At 51.5% G+C, this 27635-nt stretch overlaps 1 protein-coding gene and 2 long non-coding RNA genes across 6 annotated transcripts in view; 1 reads left to right on the top strand and 2 right to left on the bottom strand.

The window, feature by feature from the left end:
* The window catches only part of LOC144334171 (uncharacterized), a 47965-nt gene extending 37450 nt beyond the window's left edge, over nucleotides 1-10515 (bottom strand). Inside the window, exons 1-3 of the long non-coding RNA XR_013403675.1 lie at nucleotides 10071-10515; nucleotides 9582-9679; nucleotides 9055-9111 (exon numbers count right to left, since the gene is read on the bottom strand). This is a non-coding gene — a long non-coding RNA (uncharacterized LOC144334171). The remainder of the gene's footprint in view (nucleotides 1-9054; nucleotides 9112-9581; nucleotides 9680-10070) is intronic.
* Nucleotides 1-25710, top strand: part of SPINDOC (spindlin interactor and repressor of chromatin binding) — a 207207-nt gene extending 181497 nt beyond the window's left edge. The window contains exons 1-7 of one of the 4 annotated variants that reach the window (XM_015113748.3): nucleotides 10675-11036; nucleotides 15009-15338; nucleotides 15420-15569; nucleotides 15726-15851; nucleotides 15999-16199; nucleotides 19646-19703; nucleotides 24917-25710. In XM_015113748.3, coding sequence (XP_014969234.2) covers nucleotides 10910-11036; nucleotides 15009-15338; nucleotides 15420-15569; nucleotides 15726-15851; nucleotides 15999-16199; nucleotides 19646-19703; nucleotides 24917-25049 — 1125 coding nt within the window. In that variant the 5' untranslated portion in view covers nucleotides 10675-10909 and the 3' untranslated portion in view covers nucleotides 25050-25710. 4 annotated transcript variants of the gene reach the window in all.
* Nucleotides 21046-27635, bottom strand: part of LOC144334162 (uncharacterized) — a 174838-nt gene continuing 168248 nt past the window's right edge. Inside the window, exon 2 of the long non-coding RNA XR_013403664.1 lies at nucleotides 21046-21445. This is a non-coding gene — a long non-coding RNA (uncharacterized LOC144334162). The remainder of the gene's footprint in view (nucleotides 21446-27635) is intronic.

Below are 27635 nucleotides of genomic sequence, written 5' to 3'. Positions count from 1 at the left end.
GGAAGGAAGGGAAGAACTGATACATGTTACAACATAGATAGACCTAGAAAATATTATGCTAGCCGGGCGCGGTGGCTCAAGCCTGTAATCCCAGCACTTTGGGAGGCCGAGACGGGCGGATCACGAGGTCAGGAGATCAAGACCATCCTGGCTAACACGGTGAAACCCCGTCTCTACTAAAAATACAAGAAAATTAGCCGGGCACCGTGGCGGGCGCCTGTAGTCCCAGCTACTCAGGAGGCTGAGGCAGGAGAATGGCGTGAACCCGGGAGGCGGAGCTTGCAGTGAGCGGAGATCGCGCCACTGCACTCCAGCCTGGGGCACAGAGCAAGACTCTGTCTCAAAAAAAAAAAAAAAAAAAAAAAATTATGCTAATTTTAAAAAGCCAGTCACAAAATGCCCACATATTATATGATCCCATATATACAGAATGTCCAGAATACACAAATTTTTAGAGACAGAAAGTAGGTTAGTAGTTGCTTAGGGATTGGGGTAGAGGGAGAAGAGCAGGGAGTGACCGCTAATGAGTATGAGGTTCGTTTTAAGAGGGAGGAAAATATTCTAAAATAAGATTGCCGTGATAATTTCACAACCCTGTGAGTATACTAAAAAACACTGATATGTACATTAAGTGAACGAGGTGTATGGGGATGTAAATTATATCTCAATAAAGCTGTTTTTTAAAACCTGAAAGCCTTACGTTCTGGGAAACCTCTCAATGCTGGGCATACTGGGAGGTCTCCCTGGTACCACTCTTATCTCCATAAAATGTATCTATTTATTTATTTATTTAATTTTTGAGACGGAGTCTCTCTCTGCCGCCCAGGCTGGAGTGCAGTGTCTTGATCTCAGCTTTCTGCAACCTCCACCTTCTGGGTTCAAGCAGCAACTCTCCTGCCTCAGCCTCCCGAGTAGCTGGGATTACAGGTGCCCACCACCATGCCCAGCTAATTTATTTCACTTTTAGTAAAGACGGGGTTTCACCATGTTGGACAGGCTGGTCTCGAACTCCTGACCTCAGGTGATCCGCCCACCTTGGCCTCCCAAAGTGTTGGGATTACGGGCGTGAGCCGCCACACCAGGTCCATGCTTTTTTTTTTTTTTACATGGAGTCTGGCTCTATCGCCCAGGCTGGAGTTCAGTGGCATGATCTCAGCTCACTGCAACTTCCACCTTCTGGGTTTTAAGCATTTCTCTCTGCCTCAGCCTCTTGAGTAGCTGGGATTACAGGTGCTCGCCACCATGCCTGGCTAATTTTTGTATTTTTAGTAGAGATGGGGTTTCACCATGTTGGCCAGGCTGGTGTTGAACTCCTGACCTCAGGTGATCCACCCACCTCGGCCTCCCAAAGTGCTAGGATTGCAGGTGTGAGCCACTGCACCCAGCCTATCAGGCCCATAAAATTTTCAAAAAAGGGGGTGGGATTTGGGGAGAAAATGCAGTGTCTGGAGTATTAGTCAGCTTTTTGCAGCAAACATTTCTTGCTTACACATCTGTGGGTCAACTGTTGGCTGTACTAGGCTAGCTGGGCTCAACTGTATTTGGCTCCAGACTGTGAGTTAGGTGCCAGTTTATTCCAGGTGTCTTTCATTCCAGGACCCAAGCTGAAGAAGCAGCATTTCCCTAGGGCATGCTCTTCTCAGATGGATAGCACAAGCACTAGAAACCAAGCCCATACCATACAATTACTCCAATGCCTCAGCTAGATACCTCTTACTTCATGTCTGTTCATGCCCCATTGGCCAAGGCAAGTCACATGGCCACGTCCACAGTCACGAGGGTGGGGAAATACTCACTGTCGCATTTGAGGCACTGAAAAGCAAGGTAATGGGTCTGGACATATAATCTAATTATAGGAGGGGGTGGGATAGTTGGAAATAATAAGCCAACCAACCCAGAACAAATGCTTGCCATTCTTGCTCTATGAGACCTTTAGGGAACAGGTCAAGCAGCATCCATCAGGCCAGGCACGGTGACTCACACTTGTAACCCTAGCACTTTGGGAAGCTGAGGTGGGAGGATCACTTGAGCTCAGCAGTTCAAGTGGCAGAACATGGCAGAACCCTGCCTCTACAAAAAAAATACAAAAATTAGCTGGATGTGATAAGATGTGCTGTAGTCCCAGCTACTAAAGGGGCTGAGGTGGGAGAATTGCTTGAGCCCAGGAGGTTGAGGCTGCAGTGAGCCATGTTTGTGTCACTGTACTCCAGCCTGAGTGACAGACTGAGATAAACACACATAAAAAGATGAGAATCTATCTATTTTGTCTAATTCTGCTGCATTAGCATCTTGTGCTTTTTTGTTTTTTGGGGGTTTTTTTGAGACGGAGTTTTGCTCTTGTTGCCCAGGCTGGAGTGCAGTGGCGCAATCTTGGCTCACTGCAACCTCCGCCTCCTGGGTTCAAGCGATTCTCCTGCCTCAGCCTTCTGAGTAGCTGGGATTATAGGTGCACGCCACCATGCCCAGCTAATTCTTTGTATTTTTAGTAGAGACGGGGTTTCATCATGTTGGCCAGGCTGGTCTCAAACTCCTGACCTCAGGTGATCCACCCGCCTCGGCCTCCCAAAGTTCAGGGATTACAGGTGTGATGGGGTCTTATTTTTTTTTTTTTTTAAGACGGAGTCTCACTTTGTTGCTCAGGTTGGAATGCAGTGGCACAATCTTGGCTAGCTGCAACCTCCACCTCCCGGGTTCAAGCGATCCTCCTGCCCCAGCCTCCCAAGTAGCTGGGATTACAGACACCCACCACCATACCCAGTTAATTTTTGTATTTTTAGTAGAGACGGGGTTTCACCATATTGGCCACGCTGGTCTCGAACTCCTGACCTCAAGTGATCCACCCGCCTTGGCCTCCCAAAGTGCTGGATCATGCCCGGCCGGGTCTCTTCTTAAAAAGTCGAAATGACATTTTAAATTCTGATTATACAAGCAAAAAAATATCAGACGATACAGGGCACTTTAACAGAAAAGTAGGAACAGCTTCCAGGAATTCTTACGCCCACCAAGCTGACTCGCCTTATTTTATTACACCAACGTGCAGAGCAGAAAGTCATTTGGCGATACGAGGATGTCCACAGTGCCTAGCACTGAACACACACATGGGCAGAGGAGGAGGAACAAGGTTTGAAATGTTCAGAGCTAGAAGCTAGTCTGTGGGAATTAGTGGCCCATCTCCTGCCATATGGAAAAGGACAGGCTGCAGGAAAGAGAACATGGCTGATGTACACAAACAGAAGTAGAGACTGGGGGTGAAAAGAACATCCTAGTAGTATTTACGTCCTGGGTCCGGTTATTCCTAAAGTTGGCCTGTATCCCTGCCCTTCCCACAATTGGGCATTCAGCCCTTCCTTGAGTTCCATGAGCCAATAAATCCCCCATTTTGTTCAAGCTAGTATATTTATTTATTTATTTGTTGAGACAGAGTTGCCTAGGCTGGAGTGTAGCGGCACTATCTCGGCTCATGGCAACCTCGGCCTCCCGGGTTCAAGTGATTCTCCTGCCTCAGCCTCCCAAGTATCTGGGACTACAGGCGCCCGTCACCACACCCAGCTAATTTTTGTACTTTTACTAGAAACAGGGTTTCACCGTGTTAGCCAGGATGGTCCCGAACTCCTGACCTTGTGATCCACCCACCTTAGCTTCCCAAAGTGCTGGGGTTACAGGCGTGAGCCACTGCGCCTGGCCAATTTTTGTATTTTTTTTTTTTTTTTTTTGAGACGGAGTCTCGCTCTGTCGCCCAGGCTGGAGTGCAGTGGCCGGATCTCAGCTCACTGCAAGCTCCGCCTCCCGGGTTCACGCCATTCTCCTGCCTCAGCCTCCGAAGTAGCTGGGACTACAGGCGCCCACCACCTCGCCCGGCTAGTTTTTTTTTGTATTTTTTAGTAGAGACGGAGTTTCACCGGGTTAGCCAGGATGGTCTCGATCTCCTGACCCCATGATCCGCCCGTCTCGGCCTCCCAAAGTGCTGGGATTACAGGCTTGAGTCACCGCGCCCGGCCCAATTTTTGTATTTTTAATAGAGATGAGGTTTTGTCTTGTCGTCCAAGCTGATCTGGAACTCCTGACCTCAGGTGATCCACCCGCCTCGGCCTCCCAAACTGCTGGGATTACAGGCATGAGCCACCACACCCAACCCTGAGCTAGTTTAGATTGAGAGTTCTGCAACAAGCACCCTAAAGTGTGGCCACCGAGCTGGTGCGAACACCACAGTTTCTGGGCTGATGCTGAAACTATAAAGATGGACAAAACCTGGACCTGCAAAGAAATAATTACAGCATGACATGCCAAGTTTCATAATAGTGGTGTTCCAACGGATGTGGGGCCAAGAGATGGACTTCTGACCACAAGCAACAACTGAATAAAATTTCACTGAGGAGTGCTAAGTTTTAGGGACTGAACTGATATCAACATTGTTGTTAGGTTCTTATTTTTCTTCTTTTGGATAACTTTAGGGTAAGTTGGCAACAGGATTACTGAGCTAAAGGGCATGGCTATATATTTATTATGGTTTTTGTTGAAGACCACTACTAGATGCCAAGCCAGTTAAGAGTGAAGAAGCCCCCCTGCTCTTGCCTAGACTTCAGACAGCCCTTTCCTCACTTGGAGCTGGGTCTAGTCCACTTGCTACAGCAGCCCACCCATATGTCTTTTACTTTTTCTTTGTTTTTTTTTTTTTTTTTTTTGAGACAGAGTCTGCCTCAGACTCCCAAAGTGCTGGGATTATAGGCATGAGCCACCGCACCTGGCCCCATATTTCAATATCCCCACAGCTATCCCCACTTGAGGCAGTCCACTCACTGTCTCAGCTTGTCACTGGGGTCCTAAAACGCTACCAATAATAAAAGCTGTGCCAAAAGGAAATGCTTCCTCCAGCTTGGGCCTCTACCCTAGGGGACACCTGGAGCAACTATTCGCTGGGACAGAAGTCATTGGTTCTCCACTCTTCCTGTTTCCAGTCTGTCCTGCCCCGTCCTAAGAATCTAATGTCTCAAGGCCAAATTCACTAAGTCAAAAGATGAGTGACAGACATAACTTAGATGAGTAAGGGTCTACCCTCTCTCCTCCACAGGGAGCTGTCTCAACAATTAAGATTCCTGGCTGGGCGCAGTAGCTCACACCGATAATTCCAGCACTTTGCGGGGCTGAGGTGGGAGGATCATTTAAGCCCAGGAGTATGAGACTAGCCTGGGCAACATAGGGAAACCCTGTCTCTATAAAAATACAAAATGGGGCCAGGCGCATTGGCTCATGCCTGTAATCCCAGCACTTTGGGAGGCTGAGGCGGACGGATCACGAGGTCAAGAGTTCCAGACCAGCCTGGCCAACATTTCAGTGAAACCTCATCTCTACTAAAAATACAAACAATTGGTCGGGTGCGGTGGCTCATGCCTGTAATCCTAGCACTTTGGGAGGCCGAGGCGGGTGGATCACTGGAGATCAGGAGTTCGAGATCAGCCTGGCCAACATGGTGAAACCCCATCTCTACTAAAACTACAAAAATTAGCCAGGTGTGATGGCGGATGCCTGTAATCCCAGGTACTCGGGAGGCTGAGGTGGGAGAATCACTGAAACCTGGGAGGCGGAGGTTGCAGTAAGCTGAGATCATGCCACTGTACTCCAGCCTAGGAGACAGAGTAAGACTCTGTCTCAACAACAACAAAAAAGAGCTCTTTTAGACTTGCAGATTCTTTTTCCTTTTTTTTTGAAAGAGTCTTGCCCTGTCACCGTAGGCAGGAGTGCAGTAGCACAATCACAGATCACTGCAACCTTCAACTCCCAGATTCAAGTGATTCTCATGCCTCAGTCATCAGAGTAGCTGGGATTACAGGGGTGCGCCACCACACCCAGCTAATTTTTTTTTTTTTTTTGAGATGGAGTCTCACTGTGTCGCCCAGGCTGGAGTGCAATGGTGCGATCTTGGCTCACTGCAACCTCCACCTCCCGGGTTCATGCCATTCTCCTGCCTCAGCCTCCTGAGTAGCTGGGACTACAGGCGTCCGCCACCACGCCCGGCTAATATTTTGTATTTTTAGTAGAGACGGGGTTTCACTGTGTTAGCCAGGATGGTCTTGATCTCCTGACCTTGTGATCCGCCCACCTCGGCCTCCCAAAGTGCTGGGATTACAGGCGTGAGTCACAGTGCCCGGCCTTTTTTTTTTTTGAAACGGAGTTTTGCTCTTGTTGCCCAGGCTGGAGTGCAATGGCCCAATCTCAGCTCACTGCAGGCTCCACCTCCTGGGTTCAAGTGATTCTCTTGCCTCAGCCTCCTGAGTAGCTGGGATTACAGGCGCACGCCACCAGACCTGACTAATTTTTTGTACTTTTAAGACAGATGGGGTTTCACCATGTTAGCCAGGATGGTCTTGAACTCCTGACCTCAGGTGATTCCCCCGCCCCAGCCTCCCAAAGTGCTGGGATTAGAGGCGTGAGCCACTGTGCCCGGCAATTTTTTTTTTTTTTTTTTTTTTTTGAGATGGAGTTTCCCTCTTGTTGCCCAGGCTAGAGTACAATAGCGCAATCCCGGCTCACTGCAACCCGCGCCTCCTGGGTTCAGGCGCTTCTCCTGCCTCAGCCTCCTGAGTAGCTAGGATCACAGGTGCCCACCACCACACCCGACTAACTGTTTGCATTTTTAGTAGAGACAGGGTTTTACCATGTTGGCCACACTGGTCTCGAACTCCTAAACTCAGGTGATCCAACCGAATTGGCTTCCCAAAGTGCTGGGATTACAGGCGTGTGCCACCACGCCCGGCCACCCAGCTAATTTTTGTAATTTTTGTAGCAACTGGGTTTGGACATGTTAGCCAGGCTGGCTGCGAACTCCTGGCCTCAAGTGACCCACCCACCTTGGCCTCCAAAAATGCTGGGATTATAGGTGTGAGCCACTGCACCTGGCCCTAGATTTGTTGATACTTTAACATAGGTTTTCATGATATATCACTCTTCATATACATAAAAATGAAAATGTAGGCAAAATAAATTGGTTGGGGTTGTCAAAGCCCTGTGACCAATGACCACCAGGAATACACCTGTAACCAAAATTAGGTTTAATTTGCTGCAGTGAAGGAGAATACATCCTAGGGATACCCTCAGGGCGCCCTCAGGAAACTCCTTAAATTTGGCCTTGTTCCCATAGTTCTATGGAGGAATTAGGGATATGGAACTGGTTCAGGATTGAATACTGTCAAGAAACAGGGGCAGTTCAGAAACTGGGTATCTTTTTTTTTTTTTTTTTTTTTTGAGATGGAGTCTCACTCTGTCACCCAGGCTGGATTGCAGTGGCACGATCTCGACTCACTACAACCTCTGCCTCCCGGGTTCAAGTGATCAGCCCACCTTGGCCTCCCAAAGTGCTGAGATTACAGGTGTAAGCCACCACGCCCAGCCTGGACTACAGTAATTTTTGCTAAAAAGAAGTAGCAATTGCTCCAAAAAAGGTGAAGTCAGGCCAGGCACTGTGGCACACACTTGTGATTCCAGAACTTTGGGAGGCTGAGGCAGGTGGATTGCTTGAGTCCAGCCTGGACAATATGGTGAAACCCTGTTTCTAAAAAAAAAAAATTATTTTTTTTTAAAATAGGCAAAGTCAGCCAGGAGTGGTGGCTCACGCCTATAATCCCAGCACTTTGGGAGGCTGAGACGAGCAGATCACCTGAGGTCAGGAGTTCGAGACCAGCCTGACCAACATGGAGAAACCCTGTCTCTACCAAAAATACAAAATTGGCCCGGCATCATGGCGCATGCCTGTAATCCCAGTTACTCGGGAGGCTGAGGTTGTAGTGAGCTGAGATCGCACCATTGCACTCCAGTCTGGGCAACAAGAACAAAACTGTTTCAAAAAAAAAAAAAAAGGCCAGGAGCAGTGGCTCACGCCTGTAATCCCAACACTTTGGGAGGCCAAGGCGGGTGGATCACAAGGTCAGGAGTTCAAGACCAGCCTGGACAAGATGGTGAAACTGCGACTCTACTAAAAATACAAAAATTAGCCAAGTGTGGTGGTGGGCGCCTGTAATCCCAGCTGCTTTGGGAGGCTGAGGCAGAGAATTGCTTGAGCCTGGGAGGCAGAGGTTGCAGTGAGCCGAGATCGCACCACTGCGCTCCAGGCTGGGCGACAGAGTGAGATTCTGTCTCAAAAAAAAGAAAAAAAGGTGAAGTCACTTTGTGGTCATGAAATGGCCTCATCTATGTCTCATTCTAAACATAGCTTACCTTCTGCTGGTAACAGCACAGTCTAAATGCCAGAAAAGCCATCTTTCACTTTCCTGATAGTTCTAAAACTTCAGTCCTAAGCTTCATATTGATGTTGATTATAGAAAGCATCGCCATTTGAGGGATATTAAAATGTGGGGGAAATAATTACTCTAGTTTGGATGAAAGATTCTTGCTGTATTACCTTGGGCAGGTAATCTAACCCTGCTCTATAAGCTGAGAATAATATGACCTAAAAGAAATAATGTCTACTAATTGGATGGCACAATACTGGGTGTATCGCTCAAGGTTCAACAGGAAAATAGGGACCGCTTTTTTTTTTACAGTCTAGCTCTGTTGCCCAGGCTGCAGTTGAGTGCAGCCACACGATCTTGGCTCACTGCAACCTCCGCCTCCTGGGCTTAAGCGATCCTCCTTACTCAGCCGCCTAAGTAGCTGGGATTACAGGCACACACCACCATGCTGGGCTAATTTCTTCTTCTTTTTTTCTTTTTTATGGTAGAGACGGGGTTTCGCCATGTTGGCCAGGCTGGTCTCGAACTCCTGACCTCAAGTGAGCCATCTGCCTCAGCCTCCCAAACTGCTGGGATTACAGGTGTGAGCCACTGGGCTCCACCAGGAGGGAACCACTTTAAGTATTGAAAACAGAGAGAATGTAATGCAGGGTTTTGGTGACATGATTAACAGGGGTAATGGGAGGTCTGGAAAGCCCAGCAGGGGACAGAGAGAGATTAGCAAAAGCAAGAAGCTGCCCACGACTCCTAACCTGCAGGGACAAAAAGAGGAGGCCGACTGAATAGAGCCCAGGGGCATGGATCACCCTACGGATGTTGGGACCACAGCTACCTATCCATGAGCTGGAGCCACAGAGGCCTCATCTGCTGCTGGAGATGTCATCTGAGCCTGAGCAAGAGAGAGAAAGAGAAGAAATACCCTGGTTTTTTCTTTCCTCCTGCCTTCTCTTCTTACTGCCACTGCCTCCCATTGGCTAAACCGAGGGAGGCCTGAAGCCAGATGCTCTGGGAGCCTGAGAAACTGCCCCCTACAAGACTCAGCCCACTGCAATCTAGCAGAGCAAAGAGGAACGGAAGGGATCTGTAGCAAACTGTAGAGGATGACTATTCAGTAGAAATAAACAGGCTTGGTAAAACCTCTATTGTAAAACCTTTAAAATACCGGATACACTTGCACACAACAAAATAATTCCCTTAAAAATAGACAGCAAGGCCGGCCGCGGTGGCTCAGGCCTGTAATCCCACTTTGACCGAGGCGGGCGGATCAGGAGGTCAAGAGATCGAGACCATCCTGGTCAACATGGTGAAACCCCGTCTCTACTAAAAATACAAAAATTAGCCGGGCGTGGTTGCACGTACCTGCAGTCCCAGCTACCCGGGAGGCAGAGGCAGGAGAATCGCTTGAATCCGGGAGGCGGAGGTTGTGGTGAGCCAAGATGGCGCCACTGCACTCCAACCTGGTGACAGAGGGAGATTCTGTCTCAAAATAATAATAATAAAAAAAATTGACTGCAATCCATATAGACTAGTTCACACCTCTTCTCATACCCCCATCCTACTACGCGATTCTGAATACTACTGTGTCTGGTTTGATATAACGACATTTGAAGATGTTTTTTCAGTGTCAGACATTTTGCATTTTCTGAGCTGAAATCTCATGAGGGTTGCTATAGAAGAGGGAGATGCACATTCCATGTCACAGAAGTAAAAGCTCACCCAGAGTGTGGTTATAGGGAAGCAATGTCATGGCAACTGGACTCTGGTCTTGGGGCTCTCAAGGGATTGCTGTATGTCCTTGGAGAGGGTCACAAAATCTCTGGACTCACGTGTAAAAAATGGAAATCATACCCATCTGGGTGGTTTATGTCCGCTCACAGTCCACTCCGCTCCTCTTCTTTGCCTTCCCAGAAAGGTCCGAAATGCTTTTTGAAAGAAACGATGAGCCGGTCTAATAAAACAGATAATGTGCCCATGGCCACAGAGCCGGCACATGAGAAGGAATTCGTCTCTACGCTTCCATACCAAGGCCCTTTCCACTCCCCCACCGCTTCTCTTCCTGCCCGGGGCATCTGCTGGCGGAGGAAGGCTTGTCCACGGAAAGGCAAAAGCGACTCCGGATCAAAATCCGGGGGCACCTGGTAGCGCTCTCCACGCCAGCAGAAACGCCCAACTGACTTCTGAACGGAGGGAAACCCCCGGGCTTGGCCAGTCGACTAAGACGTCCGCGGTGCGGGTTTTGGGGGCCCCTCTGCCTCCGCGCACTGGGCGGCCCCGGGTCCGCTCGGCCCTTCCCGCCGCCTCCTGGGTCGAGGGATTCCAACGGGGCCGCGTGCCCGGGGCGGGGCCACGCGCGATTGGTCGCGCGGGATCGGGGGCGGGTCCGCGGCTGGCCGGCCGGGCGGGCGCCGACAATGAGCCTCCATAAAAGGGAGCGGCGGGGGGCAGGGGCCCCGGATTGAGCCCTCCCCGCCCGGGCTCCCGACGCGCCGAGGTCTCGGGGAGGCCCGGACGCGCCGGTCGCAGCGCCGGCCGGCGAGCGGCAGGCGGGCAGGTGGCGGGGAGGGGGCTGCGCGGAGCGGGCAGCGGGCCCGGCGTTGTTCCGGCCAGGAGGCGGGAGGCGGTTGCCGGCTACGCGGCGAAGCCTGCGCGCCAGTTCTCCGGCCACCGCTATCGCCCACGGCCGCACCATGGCCCTAAAGGCCGAGGGCGCCGCACTCGACTGCTTCGAGGTGACGCTCAAATGCGAGGAAGGGGAGGACGAGGAGGAGGCCATGGTGGTGGCCGTAATTCCGCGGCCCGAGCCGATGCTCAGAGGTGAGGATGGAGGGGATCCCACTTCCGCGTCACGGTGCGGGGCCGGGGCCGTCCCTCCCCAGTCGGGTCCGCGACCCGGGCACCTTCTCATCCCCTTCATCCTGGGGCCCAGGCTTCCCTCTCGGATCTGGGTCCAGGACGCGCTCTTGCACCTCCCCCACCATGGTTTGGAAGCTCAGGCCTCCCCGATTTTCCCCTCCCTCCCCCTTTCCCCCGCCCAGGGTCTGGAGACTTCGATCCACGCCCCGCACGCTCCGGATCTTCCGGTGCCCAGGCGCCCCCTCTCCCGGGCCCAGCACCGGAGGCCGGATCCCCAGAGGCGCTGGGTGGTTGAGGCCGCCGTCTCACGCAAGCACAACGGCCGGGCTGTGTTCTAGGCCGAGGGGCGGCGAAGCCTATAGGCCCGAGGCTACAGGCGGGCGCCGCTGCCGACCTCCAGGAGAATTTTAAGGACTCCCCGAGCATGACTTTCCTGCCCACCACCCCGCTTCATCCCCATTCCCGGGCCTTCCACTTGCAGGAGCCACAGGTGTCAGGTTCTGGAGAGAAGGGATGAATGGGACTGCATACAACAGCTAGTTTGGAAAAGCAGTGCAGTGCTAGAATGAGATTAGCTTTGGGAGGGGATGGGAAGAACAGTCTGAGAACACTCGCTCTCCCCTCCCCCTTCGCCGATTTCTAGTCCTCAGGAACTTGCAAACCATAAGAAAACAAAGAGCCATCTTTGTGGGAGACTTAATATGCATGAAAATGCAAATATCTTTCCATTCTCCCACCCGCCTTTTCTTTGGGGGGACAGTACCCAGAAGAGGTTGAGAGCAGCAAGGCCATTCATTGAACCTCAGCCGAACAGAATGATGTCTGTCTGCACTGCCTCTCATCCTTTTTGGAACTGGAAGGGTTATAAAATTCATGAGGGAAATAAAGGTCACCTCCCTTCTCGGAGCATGTAGTCCAAAAGACAGGTTGTTTTCCTACTTCTGCTAATATTTGCTGAGTGTTCACTGGGCATTGTCAGAGGCTGTCTCAGTTAATCCTCTCAACCCTGCAAGGGTGGCCTTACCCCCACTGTTAGGGTGGGAATAGACAGGTGAATTCATTCAACCAATATTCACTGGACGTCTACTTTAGGCTGTTTAGGCTAGTGTTTTTAGGCTGGGAAGTAGTAGCAGTAAACAGAGCAGCTGAAACCTTACTCTTGAAGAACATATATATACCAATGGCTAAAGACAGAGAAATAGGTTCATGTATAGTATGTTGGGTGGCAATAAATGGTTCAGAGATCACTGAAGCAGGACAAGGAGAAAGGGGGAATGGGTGTTTAATTGGATATATCGAGTGGTTCAGAAAGTGTTCTCTAATAAGGTGAATTTTGAGCACAGACCCAAAGGAAGTGAGGATGCCAACCTTGCAGGTATCTGCAGGAAGAGCATTTCAGGCCGAATAGCAAGTGCAAAGGTCCGGCAGCACAAGCTGCTGGAAAGATTTCAGTGGAGAGTGGAAGAAAGATTGAATTCAAGGTTTTTGGCCTGAGCAACTGGAGGAACAGCCTTCCCATTTTCTGAGATGGGGAAGGCTGCGGTGCTCATGGGAAACTGGGAATGAAAGTTTGAATATAATTAAGTTTGAGATGCCTATTTATGACATATTCAAGTGGAGAGGTCAACTAAGCAGTCAGATACATGAGCCTAGATTTCCTGGGAGTATCTGGCTAGTGGCGTAAACGGAAATTGCCAGCAGGCAGACAGTGGGATGAGAGGGAAGTAGAGAAGTGTGTAAGAACTGAGTCCTGGGAAACTCCAGTGATGGCAGGTTGGAAACCGAGTCAGTCCCTCATCACACATTACTAAATGTCACTGCATGCCGGGAGATACAGATACAGATGCCAGAGATACGGATGTAAAACATCAGAAATCTGTGTGGTCATGGATTCTCTTTTTTTTTTTTTTTTTTTTTTTTTGAGATGGAGTTTCTCTCTTTTTGCTCAAGCTGGAGTGCAATGGCACAATCTCGGCTCACCACAACCTCTACCTCCCGGGTTCAAGTGATTCTCCTGCGTCAGCCTCCCGAGTAACTGGGATTACAGTCATGCGCTACCACACCCAGCTAATTTTGTATTTTTAGTAGAGATGGGGTTTCTCCCTGTGGCTCAGGCTGGTCTCGAACTTGCAACCTCAGGTGATCCGCCTGCCTCGGCCTCCCAAAGTGCTGGGATTCAGGTGTGAGCCACCGCGCCTGGCCATGGTCATGGATTCTATGGTGTGGTGAGGAGACAAGCAGTGAACATCCCAAAAACAAGTATGAGGTGGTGATGTGTGCTGTGTTGGAGATGATCCATAAGGGGAATGGGGTGCTCTGGTGAGGGGAGATGGTTCTTCAGCAACAACACAGAGGAAGAGAGGGAATATTGAGAAGAGATGAGGAAGAACCAGCACCCGTAACTGAGAAAGAGTGCCAGGGAAGCAAAAGAAGAACCAACAGAAGGTCATGCCCTAGACGCAAGTGATGAAAATCAAGATGGAAGAAGTGATGGGTAGAGGACGAAGTTGAGAAACTGAGCACAGAGTTTAGCGCTGCTGACTTGGGTGAGAGCTGTTTTGGAGGACTGGTAGGGAAGAAAGCCGATTGCACCTGAGAGGTCAGGTTTTCTGCCCATGGTCGCATGAGAGATAGGTAGAAGGCGTATCTCGTATCTCTTTCAGACACCACCTCTTGTATCCATGCAGGCCGAGGCTCCTATTTCTAATACCACCTCTTCCATGCAGCCCCCAGGTATTAGGGCCTCCTGTGTTTTAATTTTGTCCCATCCTCTCTGGAGGGTAGGAGAGAGATGCAGCCGTGAAGGATCATGGGCACTTCGTAAAAGCACTGAGCTTCCAGGCTGATGCAGGTCTAAGGCTGCCTTCCTTGCTGAACTGGAAAGGGCTGATGCTCTGTGAGAGCTTATGGTCTGTGTGCACAAAGAGCAGGTATCAGGCAGCAACTGGAGTGGAACCATGGCTGTAAGTGCTCTGTGAGCACTGAGAAGGGAGGCTAGTTCTGAGGGGACGGGGTGGCTTTTAGAACGGGCACGGTGGCTCATGCCTATAATCCCAGCACTTTGGGAGGTTGAAGCAGGAGGATTGCTTGAGCCCGGGAGTTCAAGACCAGCCTGGGCAACGGAGCAACACCCCATCTGTTAAACAAAATTTTTGTTGTTGTGAATTAGCTGGGTGTGATAGCATGCATCTGTCTGTAGCCCTAGCCAGTCAGGTGCCTAAGGCTGGAGGGTCCCTTGAGTCCAGGAGTTCAAGGCAGCAGTAAGCTATGATAACACCACTGTACTACAACCTGGGTGACAAAATGAGTCCCCCATCTCTTTAAAAAAAAAAATTATTAGCCAGGCATGGTGGCACTCACCTGTAGTCCCAGGTGCTTGGGGGACTGAGGCAGGAGGATCGCTTGAACCCAGGAGGTCAAGGCTGCAATGAGTTGAGATTGCACCATTGCACTCCAGCCTGGGTGACAAAGTGAGACTCTATCTCAAAATAAATAACATTTAAAAATTAAAAGAATTTACCTTCCTCACCCTCAAGAAAGCGTAGAAGTCAGATGTGGATGAAATCTATTGTCAGGGATTGGGTTTCCAGAAAGCTTCGCAGGGACAACGTTGCCCAGCCAAATCGGTGGTCTGGACAGATGTGCAAAAGCTGGAGACCTGCAAGAACGCAGCCTGTTGGGAAAGTAGTGTAATCCTAAGGTCCAAGACTAGATCAAGAGGAAGTATAGACACGAGGGTCGTGGGATCCCAGGCACATTGGCTGTGTTGAGTGTGGTGTGTGCCTCGTGGGCTCCAGGGGAAGGAAGAAGAACACTTTGGACAGAAATGCTCTCCTCCCCCATCCCACTCAAACCACCGAGTCTAGAGACGTGCTAAGTGCTGTTGGTTGTGGGCACCTTTCGTGATTACACCCTTCCCCTCTCCCCTCGCAGTGACCCAACAGGAGAAGACCCCACCACCTAGACCCAGCCCACTGGAGGCAGGCAGTGATGGCTGTGAGGAGCCCAAGCAGCAAGTGTCTTGGGAGCAGGAGTTCCTGGTGGGCAGCAGCCCAGGAGGCAGCGGGCGGGCGCTGTGCATGGTGTGTGGCGCTGAGATCCGGGCACCCTCGGCCGACACGGCTCGCACACACATCTTGGAGCAGCACCCTCACACCTTGGACCTGAGCCCTTCTGAGAAGAGCAACATCCTGGAGGCCTGGAGTGAAGGGGTAGCCCTCTTGCAAGACGTGAGAGCTGAGCAGCCGTCCCCACCCAACTCAGGTAGTTGGGCCTGGGGTGGGCCAAGGGAGAAGTCGGATTTGTTGGGGCACTGGAAGCTCATTGTGCTCTTGCTCCCTGCAGACTCAGGCCAGGATGCCCATCCAGACCCAGACTCCAACCCAGACCCTGCCAGAATGCCAGCCGAAATCGTCGTTCTCCTTGACTCTGAGGATAACCCATCCCTCCCTAAAAGGAGCCGGCCCAGGGGACTCCGTCCACTCGAGCTTCCTGGTTAGTCAGCAGAAAAGCCAGTGAGCCCCGGTGGAGGTGGGGGTTTGGGGACAGGGTGAAATACAGGCCCTGTGTTCTGGGCAAGTATCTTCCCCTGGGGTGGCAGGGTTTGAGGATGGCCTCCTAGAAAGGGTATGAGGTCTTTTCTTTTTGCAGCTGTCCCTGCCACAGAGCCAGGAAATAAGAAGCCCCGTGGTCAGAGATGGAAGGAGCCCCTGGGGGAAGAGCCAGTCAGAAAGAAAAGAGGCAGACCTATGACCAAAAACCTGGACCCTGACCCAGGTGAAGGGGAGGCCCGGGGGAGGCATGGGCTCTGGCGGGTGCTCTGAGGAGATCCGCGTCAGTGAGGATGGAGCAGGGCTCGGGCACAGGGCGCCTGCAGCTCCTGAGGCTTTTTCACTCACAGTTCAATCCTGTCCTCCCTTCCAGAGCCCCCATCGCCAGACTCACCCACAGAGACTTTCGCAGCACCAGCCGAGGTCCGACACTTCACTGATGGCAGCTTCCCCGCCGGCTTCGTCCTGCAGCTCTTCTCCCACACCCAGCTCAGGGGCCCAGACAGCAAGGACTCACCCAAAGACAGGGAAGAGGCAGAAGGAGGCCTTCCCCAGGCAGAGAGCCCCTCTCCAGGTGAGCCCTCCTGAGAGGGAAGCACAGTGGAGGCCTCTCAGGCAGCGCTCCTGGGCTGGGCCTCCACGAGGCTGCTCTGTGGCAGAGCCCAGGGTAGGGGTGGGTGGTGCCCAGGTTTCCTGGGACACGGGGCCGGGACAGGGGGATCTGAATGATGAGGGAGGCTGGCCCGAAAGCTGAGCTTTTCTTTTTTTGTTTGTTTTTTGAGACGGAATCTTGCTCTGTTGCCCAGGCTGGCGTGTAGTGGTGCAAGCCCAGCTCACTACAATCTCTGCCTCCCAGGTTCAAGCAATTCTCCTGCCTCACCCTCCCTTGTAGCTGAGATTACAGGTGTGCGCCACCACGCCTGGCTAAATTTTGTATTTTTAGTAGAGACAGGGTTTTGCCATGTTGGCCAGGCTGGTCTCAAACTCCTGACCTCAGGTGATCCACCTGCCTCAGCCTCCCAAAGTGCTAGGATTACAGGTGTGAGCCACCACACCTGGCCAGGTGGGCTTTTCTTAGTGTTTCCTTGTTTCCTGGAATTGGTCATTGGATTTCCAATGACCAAGGCCAGTGTTTCCCAGGAGACTGATACTGATTTCCATACAGGCAGTTTGTTCTAGCTAGAGCCTGAGGGGTGCCCACCTTACCTTGGTGGTGCTGAGGCCCAGATGGGGCCACTCAACAATTCAGTTAGATGTCCAGGGAATAGACGAGATGAGCAGTGGACAGACACCTCCAGGGGACACCAGCTCAGTAAATTGCCTCATAATAGCCGTAGGTGCTTGTGTTGTTTGGTGTCCTACTGAGTTTAAGAAGCTTACATACAAGGCCAGGCGCGGTGGCTCACGCCTGGAATCCCAGCACTTTGGGAGGCTGAGGTGGGCAGAGGCGGGCACATCACCAGGCATGGTGGCAGGCACCTCTAATCCCAGTTACTTGGAAGGCTGAGGCAGGAGAATCGCTTGAACCTGGGAGGTAGAAGTTGCAGTGAGATTGTGCCACTGCACGCAGCCTGGGCAACAGAGTGAAAGTCTGTCTCCAAAAAAAAAAAAAAAGAAGTTACATATAGTTTATTTGGCCCTTACAAAAATACCTTGTAGAGAAAGGCAGATGTCCATTCCTTTTTCCAAAAGGGAAAACCATTTCTCAAAGAAATGGTTCCTTCTTCCCCATGATCCTTATGTCAGTTTCCTATTTGCTGCTGTAACAAATCACACAAATGTAGTGGCTTGAAACAACACACATGGCTTGTGCCGGTAGTCCCAGCCACTTGGGAGGCTGAGACAGGAAGATTATTTCAGCCCAGGAGTTCAAGGCTGCAATGAGCTACAATCACACCACTGCACTCCAGCCTGGACGACAGAATGAGACCCTCCCTAAAATCAAAACAAAACACAAATTTATTTCACAATTCTGGAGGTCAGAGGTCCAAAATGGGTCTCACTGAGCTAAAATCGAAGGTGTTGGCAGGGCTATGTTCTTTCCTGGAAGCTCTAGGGGAAAATCTATTTTCTTGCCTTGCCCAGCTCCTAGAGGCTGCCTGCATTTCTTGGCTTGTGGCCTCCTTCCATCTTCAAAGCCAGCAGAGGCTAGTAGAGTCTTTCTCAGATACTGCCCTGGGTTCCGGCTTATCTGCGTCTTCCCCATTCAAGGACCCTCATGATTATATTGGGCTCACTCAGATAGTCCAGGATAATCTCTTTTTTAGTCCGCTGATGAGCAACCTTAATTTCATCTGTAGCCTTCATTCCCCTTTGCCATGTAACAAAACATTCACAGGTTCCAGGGATTAGAACATGAACATCTGGTGGGGGGTGAGGGGCATCGTTCTGCCAACCACACGTGACCCAGCAGACAGAATTAGGATGAGCCTGGAATGTAGTCCAGCAGGGCAGAGACCGAGCCTAGTCGTCTGTTCACCTCTCCATGCCAAGCATAGTTTATAGGCGGTCAGGAAATGCTTCTTGAAGAAGTGAGTGGGTCAGGGGTGCATGTCTCCTTGTACCAACTTGTCTGAAATGTGTGTTTGGAACTAGAGCCATAGATGATGGCCAACGAGGTGGCTGGAGGCTCTCCTGAGAATAGGGCTCTCAAAAAGCAGATGTGCTTTTGTTTTTGTTTTTGTTTTTGTTTTTTGAGATAGAGACCCTAAGGCCGGGCGCGGTGGCTCAAGCCTGTAATCCCAGCACTTTGGGAGGCCGAGACGGGCGGATCACGAGGTCAGGAGATCGAGACCATCCTGGCTAACACGGTGAAACCCCGTCTCTACTAAAAAATACAAAAAACTAGCCAGGCGCGGTGGCAGGCGCCTGTAGTCCCAACTACTCGGGAGGCTGAGGCAGGAGAATGGCGTGAACCCGGGAGGCGGAGCTTGCAGTGAGCTGAGATCCGGCCACTGCACTCCAGCCTGGGCGGTAGAGCGAGACTCCGTCTCAAAAAAAAAAAAAAAAAAAAGAGATAGAGACCCTGCCCAGGCTGGAGTACAGTGGCGCCATCATAGCTCACTGCAGCCTCAAACTCCCAGGCTCAAACAATCCTGCCAGAGCCTCCTGAGTAGCTGGGTCCACAGGCTTGCATCTCCACACCAGGCTAATTTTTAAATTTTTTGTAGAGACAGGTTTTCCCTGTGTTGCCCAAGCTGGTCTCCAACTCCTGGGCGCAAGCAATCCTCCAACCTGGGCCTCCCAAAGTTCTGGGATGACAGGTGTGCTTTTTTGCATAAAGAAAAAAGCCTTGGCTAGGCACAGTGGCTCACACCTGTCATTCCCAGCACTTTGGGATGATGCCAAAGTGGGAAGATTGCCTGAGGCTAGGCATCCGAGACCAACCTGAGCAACATAAGGAGACTCCATCTCTATAGAAAAATTTTAAAATTAACTGGACATGTTGGTGTGCACCTCTAGTCCCTACTAAGGCTAGAGCCTAAGGCAAGAGGATCACTTGAGCCCAGGAATTTGAGGCTGCAATAAATTCTGATTGTACTCCAGTCAGATTGTACCACTGTACTCCAGCCTGGGCAACAGAGCTAGACGGTCTCAAAAAACAAAACAACAACAACAAAAAAAAGTCAGCGTATTATACACTCCTTTAGTGACACTCCACTCACCCCTCACAAGGTTTTTCTTTGTGTTCACTGCTATAATACTCTTAATTTGGTTGGTATCCTTCAGAGAGAGCTCCCTGTGTGTTCGCATGTGTGCGTAGTTGCTTTTATTTATTTGCCTAAATTTGGGCCCCCCTTTTTCTGATCTCGAGGCAGGCCTCACCCCTTCACATAGATCACAGTTTTAACTGTCTCAAGTTTCAGCTTGAGTCACATTCCATTCCTGGCTCCCTGAGACCGTGTGTGCTGCTTGGACTTGAACGTGTCCCGAGTCTCCTGGTTCTCTCCGGTGGATCCCTGCTCTAAATGGCTGACCTCTTCCACTGTCTAATGGGTCTTCTGGTTTCATTCTCGAAAGGGAACCTTCATTTCGAGTCCTGGGGTACCCTGTGCGCAAACTCCACCTATCTGGAGTGGTGAGTAGATGAGAAGAGAATCCCTGAGATTGTAGGTTTCTTTGGGGTGAGTGGGCAAAGTCTGAGAGGAAGGGGCTTCAGCAGGCTGCTTGAGTGATCTGAGAGGGGCAGAGGCGATTGTCGGGTGTTGTCAGCAGTGGCAGCCTTCATGGAGGCTGGAGATGCTTGGGAAACCACAGAAGAGACCTAAGTGATTCACAAGTGTTCCTGGAGGCTGTGCCCAAGGGAAGCACCCTGGGAGATGGCGAGAGTGAGACAGCCTTTGTCCTCCAAAACTCTGTGTCCAGGAGTTTAGGCTGGAGGCAGTAAATCTTTAAAAACCACAGCCCCTGTGGCGGTTCTTTGCAGAGCAGAGGCTCTGGACCTGTGGTTTCAGATGGTCTCACGAACCCAAAGCTTGGACAGATTTCTCAGAAACCTGTGAGGCTTCGACCAGAATGTCTCTACTTTATGTGTTGTTATGTACGTATTGAAGTTCTCTGAAGACTTTATTTAAATAAAGATCCTGACACTTTAAAAAACATTAGGGGTGTAAAAATCATGGATTTAACAGTTGGAAAAGGCCACCCATGGTCAGGTTAGCTGAGCTGATGAATGTGAATGTGAGGTGGTCCGGGAAGACTAGAACTTTCTAAGGACCTTGCCGGAGAAGGATGGGGACAGTATCCAGGCCAGGAGAGGAGGTGGGCCACAGTGACCCACTGACAAGTAATGGAAAGAGGAGCCTCTCTGTCTCGCTGGGGTTTTTCTTTTTCTTTCTTTTTTTTCTTTTTGAGACGGAGTCTTGCTCTGTCACCCAGGCTGGAGTGCAGTGGCACGATGTCGGCTCACTGCAAGCTCCACCTCCCGGGTTCACGCCATTCTCCTGCCTCAGCCTCCCAAGTAGCTGGGACTACAGGCACCCACCACCACACCCGGCTAATTTTTTGTATTTTTAGTAGAGATGGGGTTTCACCGTGTTAGCCAGGATGGTCTCGATCTCCTGACCTCGTGATCCGCCCTCCTCGGCCTCCCAAAGTGCTGGGATTACAGGAATGAGCCACCGCGCGTGGCCCTCACTGATGTTAGTTTGAGTAGAACCTAGGGATCTGGCTTAGGATACGTTGGCCAGATCCTATGTTGCAGGCTGGACCAGGGAGGTAGCGGAGTGAGAGAGCGAGCATGCGTGTACATAAGTGTGAGTGTGAGTTTCACAGGGGTGTTTGTTTGTTTGATTTTTGAGACGGAGTCTCTGTCACCCAGGCTGGAGTGCAATGGTGCAATCTAGCCTCACTGCAACCTCCGCCTCCCAGGTTCAAGTGATTCTCCTGCCTTATAGGTGCCCGCCACCACACCCGGCTAATTTTTGTATTTTTAGTAGAGACGGGGTTTCACCATGATGGCCAGGCTGGTCTTGAACTCCTGACCTCAAATGATCTGCCCACCTCAGCCTCCCAAAGTGCTGGGATTACAGGCATGAGCCATTACACCTGGCAGCCTGGTGTATTTCCACTCTGCCCACTCAGAACCTTGCCTTCGAGCAGTGTCCCCTGCCCCCAACTCCCTTCCCTCCAGCACCCAGGCTGAATTCCATGCCTTCTCTCTAGCTCATGTAACTGAACTGCTCCTAGCAAAAGCTAGCCCCTGTCCTCGTCACTAAAGCTCATCCTACCTCCCCCTTGTCACACTGCCCCCTGGGTCTTCCCTATCAGCCTATACAAAGTTATTATTTCTTCCTTCTTAGCCCCTTGTCCCTGTAGCCACTGTCTCATTTGTCCCTGTACCTTTTCAGTAAAGCCGGACTGTGTTTTCTGTAGCAGCTGCCTCCCATCTCTCTGGAATTCATCCTCAGCACTCCACACGAAAATTGCTCCTTTGGCAAGGTCGCCGTTGACTTCCATAAAATTCAATAGTCTGTTCTTGGTCCTTCTCTTTCTTTTTTTTTTTTCCCGAGACGGAGTCTAGCTCTGTTGCCCAGGCTGGAGTGCAGTGGCATGATCTCGGCTCACTGCAACCTCCACCTCCTAGTTTCACATGATTCTCCTGCCTCAGCCTCCCAAGTAGTTGGGATTACAGGCGCCTGCCACCACGCCCAGCTAATTTTTGTATTTTTAGTAGAGACGAGGTTTCACTGTGTTGGCCAGGCTGGTCTCAAACTCCTGACCTTGTGATCCACCTGCCTCGATCTCCCAAAGTGCTGGGATTACAGGCATGAGCCACCGTGCCTGGCAGTCCTTTTTTTTTTTTTTCTTTGAGATGGAGTTTCGTTCTTGTCGCCCAGGCCGAAGTGCAGTGGTGCGATCTCAGCTCACTGCAACCTCCACTTCCTGGGTTCAAGCGATTCTCCTGCCTCAGCCTCCCAAGTAGCTGGGATTACAGGCATGCGCCACCACACCCAGCTAATTTTGTATTTTTAGTAGAGACAGGGTTTCATCATGTTGGTCAGGCTAGTCTCAAACTCCTGAATTCAGGTGATCCGCCTGCCTCGGCCTCCCAGAGTGCTGGGATTACAAGCGTGAGCCACCGCGCCTGGCCGGTCCTTCTCTTTCTGATCTGGCGGTTACAGTGAGCCGATCACTCCTTCCTGGAGACAGCTTTCTTCCCTTGGCTTTTCAGGCAGCTGTTCGCCTGGTGTTCTTCTTCCCTCACTAGCTGTTCCTTCTCAGTTTCTCTTGCCGCTCCTTCTCAGCTCCCAGAGTTGGAACATGTCATACCGTTGTCTGCCTTTCCCTTTCTAGAATGTAAGGGTCTGCAGGTTACGGTGTTTGCTTCCTGCACTGTGATACGCACAGTAGCCAGAACAGTGCCTGGCACAGCATAGGCCCAGCTTATGTGTTTGGTGAATGAGTAAGTGCTTAAGTATCCCTAGCCATAGGTCAGTGTCCGTACGCGCTCCCTGGGAGATCTCATCCAGGTTCACAGCTTTCGATGCCATGTGTGTGCTCATAGTGCCCACCTTGGCTGCTCCTTCCTGGTTCCATCCTCTTTTCCAGTTGCCCAGGTGACGTCTCTACATGGTTGTCTAAAAGATCTCTCACATTGTGCCACTGCACTCCCGCCTGGCGACAGAGTGAGACTCTGCCTCAAAAAAAAAAAAAAATCTCGGCACATTGAAACGGAACCCCCAGTCTCCCCAATGCACCCCACCCACAGACTCCACAATCTTCCCTTTCCCAGTGAACAGGCAGCCCCAGGCTTCAGTTTGCTGTGGCCACACCCACACAGTCATCCTCTTCTTTGTCCAACCCAGCATCTGTCCAGCAGTCGATCCTCCAAAACAAGTTCAGAGCTCACACTGCTGTCACCACATCCACTGCCACTGCCCTAGTCGGGGCCTGCTCTCACCTGGTTCCTGTAACAAAGCTAAGCCAGGTCTCCTGGCTGCTGAGCTTTGCCCGCTATCCTCTGCTCTCCTGTAGCAGCCAGAGTGTCCCTACTGAGAACACAAGTCAGATCCAGTCACTCCTCTACTCCCGGCCTTCCTGTGCTGCTCCTGTTGCACTCCAGATAAAAGCCAGAGCCTTCATGGTGACCAGTGTGCTCCCCCCAGGCTCCTGACCTCTACCCCACACCCCACTCCCTGCACAGGCGCTGGCCTTGCTGTTCCTGGGGAAGCCAGCGTGCTCCACCAGGGGGTCCACATTTGCTCTTCCCTGTGCTCAAAATATTGTTTCTTCACCCGTCTGCCCAGCTGGCTCCTCACTCCCTCTGTGTCTCCAGTCCCCTGTCAGCTCTCTGCTATCCTATCTCCTTTCCCTGGTGTACTTTGCTACTTTGCGTCTGTCCATATATAACATACTGCATTTTTTATTTGTTTATCCTATTTATTGGCTCTGATAACTAGAATGTGAAGTCCCAGAAGGCCACTTAGGCAGCTCCATTCACCGCTGTACCCCTGGCAATCCAAACAGCCTTGGGCAGATAGTGCTCAATGAATTATTGTCGAATTAATGAACAAATGGGATTCAGTGTTCCTTCAGGGAGCATATAGTTTATCGGGGAGACAAACCAGCTTCTGGGAACACAGAATAGAATTTGGTAGGTGTTAAAAATTCCGTGGCAGCCACTAAGTCATTTTAAATTCCAGCACATTGCACAGCAAAATTGTACCTGTTTTCTCTGCCACATTGTAAATAATCGTGTCTCTAAAAACAGGGTAGAAAAGGAACACACACAAATGAATCCTTCCCAATATAGACAGTGCAGTAGTTGAAATCACCATTTTCTGTTTTTGCCTTTCAATGTAATGTAACTTTTTTTTTTTTTTTTTTTTTGAGACAGTCTTGCTCTGTCTTCCAGGCTGGAGTGCAGTGGCGTGATCTTGGCTCACTGCAACCTCTGCCTCCTGGGTTCACGCAATTCTCCCGCCTCAGCCTCCCGAGTAGCTGGGATTAGAGGGGTGCACCACTATGCCTGCCTGATTTCTTTGTATTTTAGTAGATAAAGGGTTTCTCTGTGTTGGCCAGACTGGTCTCAAACTCCTGACCTCAAGTGATCTGCTCACCTTCGCCTCCCAAAGTGCTGGGATTACAAGCAGGAGCCACCACGCCCAGCCCTATTGTAACGTAACTTTTGCACACATCCCTATTGCATGCTTGGTTTTTATGGCTGCGTGCAGCCACGGCAGTCCTCAGTCCTCTTTCGTCTGCCTCGAGGCCAGTGAGTGCCTTCTCCATACTGCTAAGGTGGACGCCTGATCTTGGTGATGTCGGTGTTGACACTCAGGAGATGAAGAGCCTGGTGGAAGTTCACCAGGGGTCTTTTCTCCACCCTGTGTAGTCCCTCATGAACTCCTTGGTGGGCACAGCTATGCCTCAGATTTGTTCTGGGTGTTCCCACCGCATCACCTCTGCCCCACTCAGGCAGAACGCGTTAGGCTAGGATGCCCAGTAAGTTTGAGATAAAATGGAGTTGGCTGCAGGTAGGAGTTACGGGGAGAGGCACGCAGCACCAGGCACCCTGTGCCGAAATACACGCAGGAGGAAGGCTGCCTGGCTTCATGTGGCTTATCCCTAGGGAGGCTGTGAGCCTCATTTTCTAGCCGGTGGCAGTCCTTGATCACCCAGGAGTGGAGCTTCCTGCCATCCTTGGACTTCCCCTCATGCCAGGCACTGGGCTGTGGACATAATGAAAGCCCTGGAAATGGGGGTACAGTTTGCAGAGCTTCCAGGGAGCATCCTCGTGGTGGGGTGTCTGGGAGGCTCTGACTGCTCTCTGCTCTCATCCCTGCCCAGCTCCCCCTCCGGGGCTCCGCGGGACACTGGATCTCCAGGTTATCCGTGTGCGGATGGAGGAGCCCCCAGCGGTCAGCCTCCTGCAAGACTGGTCCAGGCACCCCCAGGGCACCAAGCGTGTGGGAGCAGGTGACACCTCAGACTGGCCCACGGTTCTGTCAGAATCCAGCACCACTGTGGCGGGGAAGCCAGAGAAAGGGAATGGGGTGTAAATTCTTGCTTTCCTGGGGAGGGAGGGAGGGGGGAGGGAGGAGGCAGCGTCCCCCTGTGGCTTATAACTCAGAGCTGCCTGGCTCACCCATCTGGTGGAGAGAGTAGAAACAAGTGCCAGGGCAGGAGGGGGCTGGGGCAACATCCACTGTTATTTCGGGGCACTGAAAAGTGTCTGTTCCTGGCCAGGCCTGAGGTCGGCAAGGGTGGTTGAGGCTGTTGTGCAGTAGGGCACTGGGCCTGTGGAGAACACCTACCCCAGTCCTTCGCTGACCCCCACCTCTCTGTCCCCCGTGACCTCCTCCCACCCTCCCCCCGCTCCCCACCATTCTCCCTTGGCACAGTGCCTTACACAAGAGTGGTCATAAGGGGGTTTGAACTGAGTCCCACTACCTCGGGGGACACCTCCCCTCCCCACTTGTTCAGGCTCCCAAACCAGGAGGCCTCCATTACCTCTTCCTGCCCCACCCCTGCAGAGGCCTGAAGCCGGGCCTGGGCACCCCATTCACTCCTGTTCTCATTTACATCTGTTTTCCTGTTGTATATATCACCTTTGTTGACAATAAATTATTTTTTTTTATTAAGAGTTCCGTCTGGGCCATCATTGGGGAAAGGGGTTTGCTAGCAGGATACCTGGCTGCCTAGAGCAACCTTGAGGGGCAGGAGGGTTGGAAGATGGTCTTAGGGGGAGCCGGGGAGCCACCTCTCCCGAAGGTGGGACAGCACCAGGGCAGGCCTCTGTGGAGCCCAGGGACGAAGGCTGACTTGTGCTGTCAGTCACCTGTGGGCATCTCACCCCCTCGCCTCCTCTGTGCTCTGGAAATGGGGTCAGAAACTATTTTCTTCAACATTGTACCTTCTGGCTCACCTGGTAGGCCTCTGCCCAGAAGAGGTCACTGTAGAAGCCCAGGGGTGCTCACAACCAGGGAGATGGGAATTAGCCTGAGCTTGCTTGCTTGCTTTTTCTTTTCTTCTTCTTTTTTTTTTTTTTTTTTTTTTTTTTTTGAGACAATTTCATTCTTGTTGCCCAGGCTGGAGTGCAGTGGCATGATCTCAGCTCACTGCAACCTCCGCCTCCTGGGTTCCAAGTAATTCTCCTGCCTCAGCCTCCCTACTCCCTAGTAGCTGGGATTACAGGCACCCACCACCATGCCCAGCTAATTTTTTTGTATTTTTAGCAGAGATAGAGTTTCACTATGTTGGCCAGGCTGGCCTCAAACTCCTGACCTCAGGCGATCCACCCGCCTCAGCCTCCCAAAGTGCTGGGATTACAGGCGTGAGCCACCGCGCCCCGCTTATCCTGAGCTTTCTAAAGTGAAATGGCAGAGCCAGCTTACAGGTGGCAAGATGCCTCTCCTCCCTTTCCCTGTGATGGTGAGGCGGGCACAGGGGTCCTCAACTCAGCCCCGCCTTCTCCAGCCCTGCAGGCCTGCACCCTCAGCTTCCACCTTCATCCCACCCAACCCTTGGCCTAATTAAACCCAAACGCTTGCTGGTTTCCCCTATTCCCTGGACCACGAGGAGGCCACTTTGGGTCTCTTCACCGGATTCCTTACCTTCATAAACTAAACCAACAGGTGCCAGATCTGTGTGCGGTTTTCCCTTTGGCGCGATGGAGCACACAGGCAGCCCCCTCTCAAACCCCAGCTGCACTGTCCTGTTTAGAGCAGTTGTGATAAGCGGGACTGTACACCTCTGCACCTGCTGACAAATGTGCACACAGGAGAAGTGGGGGCACAGGTGAGACTTGGAGGGTACCTATTCCTGTAGGACACTGAAACTGCCACTTTTGTGTGTGTGTGTGTGTGTGTGATGGAGTCTTGCTCTGTCGCCAGGCTGGAGTGCAGTGGCGCAATCTCAGCTCACTGCAACCTCCGCCTGTCAGGTTCAAGCAATTCTCCTGCCTCAGCCTCCCAAGTAGCTGGGATTACAGGCGTGCGCCACCACGCCTGGCTAATTTTTGTATTTTTTGGTAGAGACAGGGTTTCGCCATGTTGGCCAGGCTGGTCTCGAACTCCTGACCTCAAGTGATCCACCCACCTTGGCCTCCCAAAGTGCTGGGATTACAGGTATGAGCCACCCACCGTGCCCGGCCAATGCTGCCAGATTTTGAGACTAACCAGGAAGTTCATCTCAGGCAGGCAGGATCTGGGCCTGGGTAGCGTGTGCTGCATGCTCGCCTGATGGGGTGTCACCATGTGCCAAGCCAGATATGAGGGATCTCATGGCTTGGTGGGCTCCTGAGACATGGTCCCTTCTCCCCATCTGACAAGCTCAGGAGGAGCCTAAAAATGTACAGGGTCTTTGTCTAGGGGACATTAAAAGACAGTGAGGTGTGGTGGACAGAAGGCAGTGGCCAAGGCTTCAGGATGCTTTGTATCTAGGGTGGCTCCCCCACTGCATGACGGCAGGCAGGCCACGGAACTCCCGTGTCTCAAACACCATGATCCGCAGATTGGCAAAACTTGGATCCTACCTGATAGGAAAGAATAAATAATGCTAAAAATCT

Source organism: Macaca mulatta, chromosome 14 (assembly GCF_049350105.2).
Source record: "Macaca mulatta isolate MMU2019108-1 chromosome 14, T2T-MMU8v2.0, whole genome shotgun sequence".
Taxonomy (NCBI): Eukaryota; Metazoa; Chordata; class Mammalia; order Primates; family Cercopithecidae; genus Macaca; species Macaca mulatta.
The sequence above is the reverse complement of the archived record's forward strand: the minus strand, read 5'-3'. Positions and strand labels throughout refer to the sequence as shown.